This window comes from Oncorhynchus kisutch, linkage group LG1 (assembly GCF_002021735.2).
Source record: "Oncorhynchus kisutch isolate 150728-3 linkage group LG1, Okis_V2, whole genome shotgun sequence".
In the NCBI taxonomy this organism is placed as follows: domain Eukaryota; kingdom Metazoa; phylum Chordata; class Actinopteri; order Salmoniformes; family Salmonidae; genus Oncorhynchus; species Oncorhynchus kisutch.
The window spans coordinates 3,047,040-3,056,969 of NC_034174.2; the positions used below are offsets into that span (position 1 = coordinate 3,047,040).

Consider the following 9,930-nt stretch of genomic DNA (forward strand, 5'->3'; position numbering starts at 1 on the left):
TGTGACATTAAGTTAATTTGTGAGCGATTGGGTTATTGAGGTTTCCAGTTAACCTCCCCATCCATGTCAGAAAGTCACGGCCATCTTGCTTTTAAGGAAAGAGGATCATTTTTGTACATGTACTAAAACTCCAAGTTGGACTAATTCCAGTCGCCTTCCTCAGGTAGTCCAGGGACTGACAAGCTCACTCAAAATGACGCTGACACCATCTAAAATATAATTTCCACCTCCAGAAATGGGCCCAATAAATGTAAATCGGTAAAAATGACGTTAAATTAAATGTGTACATATCAGACCATGCATATAGCTTTGTTGTCTATATTATCAGATGTGCTATTAGCAATAAGCATTATCACCTGTAGCCCAACAAGCAGTATAGCGACATAGAAAGTACATGGCTGAAGAATGGGGTGTGTCCATCTCCATTTACCCCAACATCCTGATTATTATTAGTTTCTATTACAAAGTATGTCATTGCCCTTTCAAGAGGCCTGGTACACAGCCGCTCCTAAACCATGCTTGCAGCGTTGGTTGTAAAACGACGCCACACAGGCAGCTGAAGGAGTAGAAACATAAACGTTGTAGCGATGGAAAACCGGGATCCCCTCTTTTCTAACAAAGGACAAAACTATTTTCAAAAGTGTTTCCCCGCAATTGGATTAAGAATTGTTGTGCATTGACTGCTTGTCAGAAGACATGTTTCTCTCCTATGGCTCTCCTATGGCTCTCCTATGGCTCTCCTATGGCTCTCCTATGGCTCTCCTATGGCTCTCCCAACTGGAATGGATCCTGAGAGGAATATTAGTTCAAACACAAGCCGACTAGGCAAACAGGTCATCTATTGTCTGGTTTAGTTTAATAACAGGACTAGGTAAATAGATCATCTATTGTCAGGTTTAGTTTAATAATATGACTAGGTAAATAGGTGACAAAAACAGTAGGAGTGGAAAGTTCCATTCTGAGAGACTTTACCAACAGCTACACACTGCTGTCTGAGTTGAGGCTGCTGTGGTGCACATTGGACTATTTAATTCATCTGAACATCGGCACACAGTTTAACAGAAAATAAAATACATTTGGGAATATATTTCCTAGAACAGACATGCTTCTGTCTGATCGACAAACCATCAATCCCCAACTCTCGCTCACAATGAAATGATCAATAAACTCTCAATGTTTTTCTAGGGGAGGGTACAATGAACATAACTTTTTTTTTAAAATATATTGCATAAACATTTAAATTCTCCAGCGGTTGCTAGTTACCTCGTCTTTCCACCTTGGCCTTTCCAATAGGTATGACAAAGTCTTTCTGCATAACGTCCTCAGACAGGTCGAAGGGCACACCGTACATCAGCTCATTCTCCAGGAACACCACTGTTGAAGGAAAAATACAAGACAACGTGCTTTTGATTAGCAGGTGTCACCATGGTTACAGCACAGGAACTTATATGTCTACACTACAGGACGTGAGCAGATGGCCAGTGATTCCCCTCATCTGTTCTACAGGACGTGAGCAGATGGCCAGTGATTCCCCTCATCTGTTCTACAGGACGTGAGCAGATCGCCAGTGATTCCCCTCATCTGTTCTACAGGACGTGAGCAGATGGCCAGTGATTCCCCTCATCTGTTCTACAGGACAGGAGCAGATCGCCAGTGATTCCCCTCATCTGTTCTACAGGACGTGAGCAGATGGCCAGAGATTCCCCTCATCTGTTCTACAGGACGTGAGCAGATGGCCAGAGATTCCCCTCATCTGTTCTACAGGACGTGAGCGGATGGCCAGTGATTCCCCTCATCTGTTCTACAGGACGTGAGCAGATGGCCAGTGATTCCCCTCATCTATACTACAGGAGCGGATGTGAGGAGACATGAAAAGGCGATTAGTACCCTATTCCCTTCGTAGAGCAATACTTTTCAACAGAGCCTTACGGGCCCCTGGTCAACAGAGCCTTACGGGCCCCTGGTCAACAGAGCCTTACGGGCCCCTGGTCAACAGAGCCTTACGGGCCCCTGGTCAACAGAGCCTTACGGGCCCCTGGTCAACAGAGCCTTACGGGCCCCTGGTCAACAGAGCCTTACGGGCCCCTGGTCAACAGAGCCTTACGGGCCCCTGGTCAACAGAGCCTTACGGGCCCCTGGTCAACAGAGCCTTACGGGCCCCTGGTCAACAGTAGTGGAATAGGGTGCTAAACTCAGAGGGGAAGAAAAAAAAATCGACTTTCGCTCACTGTCAACTGTGTTTATTTTCAGCAAACTTTAACATGTGTAAATATTTGTATGAACATAACAAGAATCAACAACTGAGACATAAACTGAACAAGTTCCACAGACATGTGACTAACAGAAATGGAATAATGTGTCCCTGAATAAAGGGGGGGGGGGGGGGGGGTCACAATCAAAAGTAAGTCAGTATCTGGTGTGGCCACCAGCTGCATTAAGTACTGCAGTGCATCTCCTCCTCATGAACTGTACCAGATTTGCAAGTTCTTGCTTCTTAGGAGTCTCACAGTACTGACATTACAGTTTATTGCCCTGGCCACGTCTGCTCTCCTCATGCCTCCTTGAAGCATGCCTAAGGCACATTCACGCAGATGAGCAGGGACCCTGGGCATCTTTCTTTTGGTGTTTATCAGAGTCAGTAGAAAGACCTCTTTAGTGTCCTAAGTTTTCATAAGTGTGACCTTAATTGCCTACCGTCTGTAAGCTGTTAGTGTCTTAACGACCGTTCCACAGGTGTGCATGTTCATTAATTGTTTATGGTTCATTGAACAAGCAGCATGGGGAAACAGTGTTTAAACCCTTTACAATGAAGATCTGTGAAGTTATTTAGATTTTTACAAATTATCTGTGAAAGACCTGGTCCTGAAAAAAGGGACATTTCTTTTTTTTGCTCAGTTTATTTGGGACGCAACTCAATGCTCACCAGGGTTGTCGTCCCTGATAGCTGCTTTGAGGAGCCCTCTGGCGTCCTCAGAGTTCCAGGGGCTGACTACTTTGAGACCGGGGCAGTGGCCGTACCAGGCAGCGAAGCACTGGGAGTGTTGGGCTGCCACGCCTGCAGACAAAGATATCAAAAAAATGTTTCTTAGTCAAGACACTTCAAGTTTCCCCAAAGGTGACGTTCCCAGAATAAAACTCCTGGGGAACCAAAGGGGCCAAAAAACCCAGGACCCGTATTGGGAAACACTGGCATAGATGTTTGTTAATTTACCTGCGGAGGAGCCGTTGGGGCCGCGGAACACAATGGGGACAGGCTGGGCTCCGGCTGACATGTAGTAGGTCTTAGCAGCGGAGTTGATCACCTGGTCGATGGCTTGCATAGAGAAATTCCAGGTCATGAACTCACAGATTGGCCTCAGCCCGGCCTGGAAACACAGCATGATGGATGACTCTCAAACGGCAGCCTATATAGCGCACTTCCTTTGGCCAGGGCCCATGCACACGAGGCTGTCATCTTTCTACCAAAATCAGATGTAGACATTCATTCCTTTGTGTTTTATTACATTTCACACTCAATATAAAGGGTTAGTGAAGAGACGCTTGTACAACGTTACTTTCTATAGGAATAGGACATACATACCATTATAATAATACTAATTGACTTACGAATGCAGCACCGACAGCAATGCCAGCAAATCCCATCTATAAGGGGAGGAGAAAACTCATCCGTTATATTCCTTAAGAGACCATCAGACTGACAATATAGAAACAACTTTCAAAATAAACAGTCTTGTGGCCTTGTTTACCTCTGTGATTGGCGTGTCGATGATGCGTTTGTCTCCATATTTCTTCCACAACCCTCTGCTGACCTACGAATACACAAGCCAAAATAAATTAATACCATTCAAGTTGTCAAATAAACAATAGATTGTTTTAAAAAAGTACATTTTTAACCACTTTTGAATCCACAAATAATTTGTCATACATTGTTGTCAAGACAGTCCAGTTTGGTAGACAGTGCCTTCGGAAAGCATTCAGATCCTTCGACTTTTTCCACATTGTTAGGTTACAACCTTATTCTAAAATGGATTCAAATGGTCCCCCCCACCCTCAATCTACCCCATAATGACAAAGCAATGTTACCTATTTTTATTTTAAAAAATGTAAGCCTGAAAAATCATAATCATAATGTATTCAGACCCTTTACTCAGTACTTTGTTGAAGCACTATTGGCAGCGATTACAGCCGAGTCTTCTTGGGTATCACGCTACCAGCTTGGCACACCTGTATTTGGGGAGTTTCTCCCATTCTTCTCTGCAGATCCTCTCAAGCTCTGTCAGGCTTGATGGGGAGCGTTGCTGCACAGCCATTTTCAGGTCTCTCCAGAGATGTTTTAATCAGGTTCAAGTCCAGGCCCTGGCTGGACCACTCAAGGACATTCAGAGACTTGTCCCGAAGCCACTCCTGTGTTGTCTTGGCTGTGTGCTTAGGGTCGTTGTCCTGTTTGAAGGTGAACCGTCGGCCCAGTCTGAGGTCCTGAGCACTCTGGAGCAGGTTTTCATCAAGGATCGCTCTGTACTTTGCTCCGTTCATCTTTCCCTCGATTCTGACCAGTCTGCCAGTTCCTGCCGCTGAAAAACATCCCCACAGCATGATGCTGCCACCACCATGTTTCACCGTAGGGATGGTGCCAGGTTTCCTCCAGATGTGACGCTTGGCATTCAGGCCAAAAAGGTCAATCTTGGTTTCATCAGACCAGAGAATCTTGTTTCTCCTGGTCTGAGAGTCCTTTAGGTGCCTTTTGGCAAACTCCAAGCGGGCTGTTATGTGCCTTTTACTGAGGAGTGGCTTCCATCTGGCCACTCTACCATAAAGGCCTGTGTACGCCTATGTAGATAATCCATTACAAATCAGCCGTTTCCAGCTACAATAGCTACAATGTGTACAACATTAACAATGTCTACACTATTTCTGATCAATTTGCTGTTATTTTAATGGACAAATATTTTTGCTTTTCTTTCAAAAACAATGACATTTCTAAGTGACCCCAAACTTGAACACGTCAAAAGTGTGGACACGCCTACTCATTTTAGAATAGTGAAGACTTCAACACTATAAAGTAACTGTTGTTTGTCGCCTGCCTGTTAGCTTGTCATTCTCCTTTGACTTCTCATCAACGAGCCGTTTTCAGGACTGCCGCTGACTGGATGTTTAGTCGCACCATTATCAGGAAACCCCTTGACACTGTCGTTCGTGAAATGCCGGACGGTGGACGTTTTTGAGATACCGTCGCCGGCGCGCCTGGCACCGACGATCATACCACTCTCAAAGTCACTTAGGTCACTGGTTCTAACACTCAATCCAACAGTAACCAGATGCATCGATGCCTGTCTGCCTGCTTTATATATCAAGCCACGGTCACATGACTCGCGGTCCGTAGGAGCGATCCATTTTGGTGAAAGGGGTGGTGTACCTAATAATGAGTGTACATTCTTACCTTGTAGGCTCCATCATACTGAGCCACCTCCTCCCCCAGAAGGAAGACTCTCTCATCCCTCTCCAGTTCCTCGTCCATGGCCTGGTTGAGGGCATCTCGGACATTCACCTGAAATAAAGACACACATTCAGAAAGTATCCACACCTGTACTTTATCCACTTTGTTACTTTACAGACTTGTTCGAAAAATGGATTAAAGATTTTTTTTTATCTACACACAATTCCCCATAATGACAAAGCAAAAACAGGTTTAGAAATGTTTGCAAATGTATAAAAAATAAAAACACCATATTCACAATTTTTCAAACCCTTTAATATGACATTCGCTCAGGTGCATCCTGTTTCCATTGATCATCCTTGAGATGTGGACTCCAATCAAGTTGTAGAAGCCTGTGGTAAATTCAATTGTTTGGACACCTGTCTATATAAGATCCCACAGTTGATAGTGCATGTCAGAGCAAAAACCAAGACTTGAGGTCGAAGGAATTGTCCGTAGAACTCCGAGACAGGATTGTGTCGAGGCACAGATCTGGGGACGGGTACCAAAACATTTCTGCAGCATTGAAGGTCCAAGGCTACAGTGGCTTCCATCATTATATAATGGAAGACGTTTGGAAACACCAAGACTCTTCCTAGAGCTGGCCACCCGGCCAAACTGAGCACTCAGGAGAGAAATGCCTTGATCGGGGAGGTGACCAAGAACCCGATGGTCACTGACAGAGCTCCAGAGTTCCTCTGTGGAGATGGGAGAAACTTCCAGGACAACCATCTCTGCTGAACTCCACTAATCAGGCCTTTATGGTAGAGTGGCCAGACTGAAGCCACTCCTCAGTAAGAAGGCACATACTTGGAGTTTGCCAAAGGGCACCTAAAGACTCTCAGACCATGAGAAACACGATTCACTGGTATGATGAAACCAAGATTGAACTCTTTGGCCGGAATGGAAATCGTCCCGTCTGGAAGAAACCTGGCACCATCCCAACAGTGAAGCATGGTGGTGGCAGCATCATGCTGTAGGGATGTTTTTCAGGGATTGGGAGACTAGTCAGGATCAAGGGAAAGATGAACAGAGATCCTTGATGAAAACCTGCTCCAGATCCAGAGTGCTCAGGACCTCAGACTGGAGTGAAGGTTCACTTACCAACAGGACAACGACCCTAAGCACACTGCCAAAACACAGGAGTGGCTTCGGGACAGGTCTCAATGTCCTTGATTGACCCACCAAGAGCCCGGACTTGAACCTGATCAAACATCTCTGGAGAGACCTAAAATAGCTGTGCAGTGACGCTCCCCATCCAACCTGACAGAGTTTGAGAGGATCTGCAGAGAAGAATGGGAGAAACTCCCCAAATACAGGTATGCCAAGCTTGTAGTGTCATACCCAAGAAGACACGAGGTTGTAATCACTGCCAAAGGTGCTTCAACAAAGTACTGAGTAAATCGTCTGAATACTTATATAAATGTGATATTTCAGTTTATTTTTAATACATTTGCAAACATTTCTAAAAACCTGTTTTGCTTTGTCATTATGGGGTATTGTGTGTAGATTGAAGTAAAAAAAAGAAGTAATTTAATCAATTTTAGAATAAGGCTGTAATGTAACAAAATGTTTAAAAAGTCAATGGGTCTGGAAACTTTGCCGAATGCACTGTATGTGTTTTATATAGAGATGTCCATTACAAGCTACATCTCAAATTCACTTTAAAAAACAAAGTTGGGGTGAGTTAACATCCTGGCTCTAGACACATATCCTCCTCTCACCACCGGAGATCGATGGAGACAGCAGTTCACATTCAAGTCATTATCCCTCAGAATTCCATTGACCCATTAAGGCGTGAGAATGCTCCAGGTAGGCTGTCAGCTAGCTGAATCAAACAAGTGTGCTCCATACTCTCTTAAGACCTTGTCTTGAAAAATGATAAAAGAAAAAAACAGCAATAGTACTGTTTGTCCAATTTTGAGACGCCGTAACCAGTATTCACTTCCTCAAGAGTCAGAATTAATCTAAGATAACTCAAGAAATCTGTCATTGACATATTTTCCATGGAGATCTTAGTTGCGCAATTTTACATTATGATGATTGGTGCTGTATTTCAATGAAAAAAAATGTGCATGAAAACACATCGTCGCTAATTGAACAACAAACACTTTATTGAAGAATCCCTATTGTGGACCAATCACGGACGAAGGTTTGGTGTGTCCGTCCGTCCTCCCTCCGTCGTCCCCCCCCGTCCTCCCTCCGCCCCCCCGTCCCCCTCCCTCCGTCCCCCTCGGTCCCCTTCCCTCCGTCCCCCCTCCGTCCTCCCCGGTCCTCCCTCCGTCCCCCCTCCGTCCTCCCTCCGTCCTCCCTCCGTCCCCCCCGGTCCTCCCTCCGGTCCTCCCTCCCGGTCCTCCCTCCCGGTCCTCCCTCCCGGTCCTCCCTCCCGGTCCTCCCTCCCGGTCCTCCCTCCGTCCGTCCCCCCCGGTCCTCCCTCCGTCCCCCCTCCGTCCACATGGTGTGTGTTGTTGCTTTGTTCTTCACCTTCATTGTTTTGGTCTCACATGCTGAGTGTTCATTGGTTATTTACAGTAGTCCTTACCCAACCACGTTCCCGAAAGTGGTCTAGAGAACAGAACAGGCATCATCCGTGAGTCCTTGGCCCGCTCAAACGACGCAAATCCCGAAGCATGAAAATGTGTCTGGGATGGCAAAAATGTGGCGAAATAGTGTAGTGTATGCCCAGCATAAAATAATATGTCCTTGTTAATGGGTCAGTTAACATCGCACAAGACTATAAGACGTTCATCATAGGCCTTGAGCTGGCCAACTTGTTATGATGACTTGAATCGACAGTACATGCTGCCGTTCAAGCAATTCAATGACACAAGCAAATATTATGTTTTGGGCTATATACAATTGACAGCTGTAAGCCACAAAGTCAGAAACCCCACCTATTTCTACATTTAAAAAAACATTCATACGGAAAAGGCACGTTTTTGTTTTCATGAATTTTTACGATATAGACCATTTTGACTTTGTCTGTGGTAACTGGTGAAAACACGTTGAAGGTTGTTAGTTAGATCAACCCATTAGCAAAGATGAAACTAGCCCTCACCTGCACAGCAGCCGGAGGTGTCTTGCTGAACTCCCTTCGTAGCACCACCGAGACGGCATTCTGCACAAGACAACACACAAAAGGCCTCGTTTTTTTGTCTCATCCGAACAAATAGGTCATTGTCTGCACATGGATTTAAAGTTAATAAATACCTTCCCGGAGCGAAGAAAACACCCCAACGACGCCATCTTTGACCTGTCCTCTGAGTGGGAGGAGCGACTTGTCCTGGAGAAGGATCCGGTCCAATCAGAGCAGCTGTCTGAGTCCGTCCAGAGATACTACTTGAGGAGATGGGCATCTCATAAACACCCATAAAGCATATGCGTCTGCAATGGCCTCGCGGTGCATTCTGGGAGATTCTGCGACAATTCTGGGACAACGCGATCTCTCGTTCAATGTGCTCCAAAACCCAACATTAGCATGAATTTCGTCAATAAGTGGTACACCACATTTTACAAGATGTGAGATAATTAGCTATGCTCTCTTTAATGTAGTATAGCTGTGGAATTGTGACATTATGTACTTTCGATAAAAAATAGGCAGGTTTCTCGACTCATACCCTAACTTTGAGAAGGGAGTGCGTGACGATTAGTTTAGCAACCGAGCGACGCAGCATAACAACGTGAAGGCGATTGGTCGACCGTCTGCTGAGTGCGGCGTTAAACGTTTTTCCATTCAATCAACCTTGGAATTTATATATCCTCCTTTCTGAAATGTCTCTGGTCAGTCTAAGCAAGCAAGGTATTGAGAACCAATCAGGACCACTCTGATTGGCCGTCATTGTAAATAGGAATGTGTTCTTAACTGACTTGCCAAGTTAAATAAATAGCATATATTTTAATAAAATCTGTGTGCATATCTGTCACTTTTGACTACTATGCTGAAGTTTGATGTAGCCTAGCTCAGACTAGAGGCAGTGATTACAGCTACCACCAGAGGCTGTCTGGGTATTTTCAATAGAAGGCTCACAGTGCTAGTCGTATTTAGGCATCATGCTGTTGGACATATTTGGACAGCGCACAGGCAGGGTTGGGGAGTAACAGATTACATGTAATCCTTTACATGAAAGGGATTACAAAAACCGGTAACTGTAATCCGTTACGTTACCAGCAAAAATATTGTAATCAGATTACAGATACTTTTGAAAAACTGGATGATTACTTCGATGATTAATTCTAAATTCAGAAAGGATGTTTGCGAAAAAACATCTTAGAAATGTCTCTGCTTTCTCAATGATATTCAAATCAGCATTGATAAAAGGCGCAAGTTTACATTTGTTCCACCTGAGCGAGTCTGACCATAAATCAGAGATCACTATGATGACACACCAAATGTGTTTGATGGATTGAGGGAAAAGAGCAGGAATAGGTTTTTGTAGGCTACAGTCCAAGCTATGTCT

The 9,930-nt window shown here is 44.8% G+C and overlaps 1 protein-coding gene across 1 annotated transcript in view; it reads right to left on the reverse strand.

Moving 5' to 3' along the window:
- The window catches only part of LOC109881511 (pyruvate dehydrogenase E1 component subunit beta, mitochondrial-like), a 57,465-nt gene extending 48,666 nt beyond the window's left edge, over window positions 1-8,799 (reverse strand). The window contains exons 1-8 of the mRNA XM_020473661.2: window positions 8,684-8,799; window positions 8,532-8,591; window positions 5,438-5,545; window positions 3,747-3,809; window positions 3,607-3,642; window positions 3,212-3,365; window positions 2,924-3,055; window positions 1,264-1,374 (exon numbers count right to left, since the gene is read on the reverse strand). Coding sequence (XP_020329250.2) covers window positions 1,264-1,374; window positions 2,924-3,055; window positions 3,212-3,365; window positions 3,607-3,642; window positions 3,747-3,809; window positions 5,438-5,545; window positions 8,532-8,591; window positions 8,684-8,719 — 700 coding nt within the window. The 5' untranslated portion in view covers window positions 8,720-8,799. The remainder of the gene's footprint in view (window positions 1-1,263; window positions 1,375-2,923; window positions 3,056-3,211; window positions 3,366-3,606; window positions 3,643-3,746; window positions 3,810-5,437; window positions 5,546-8,531; window positions 8,592-8,683) is intronic.
- Window positions 8,800-9,930: the final 1,131 nt, after the last annotated feature.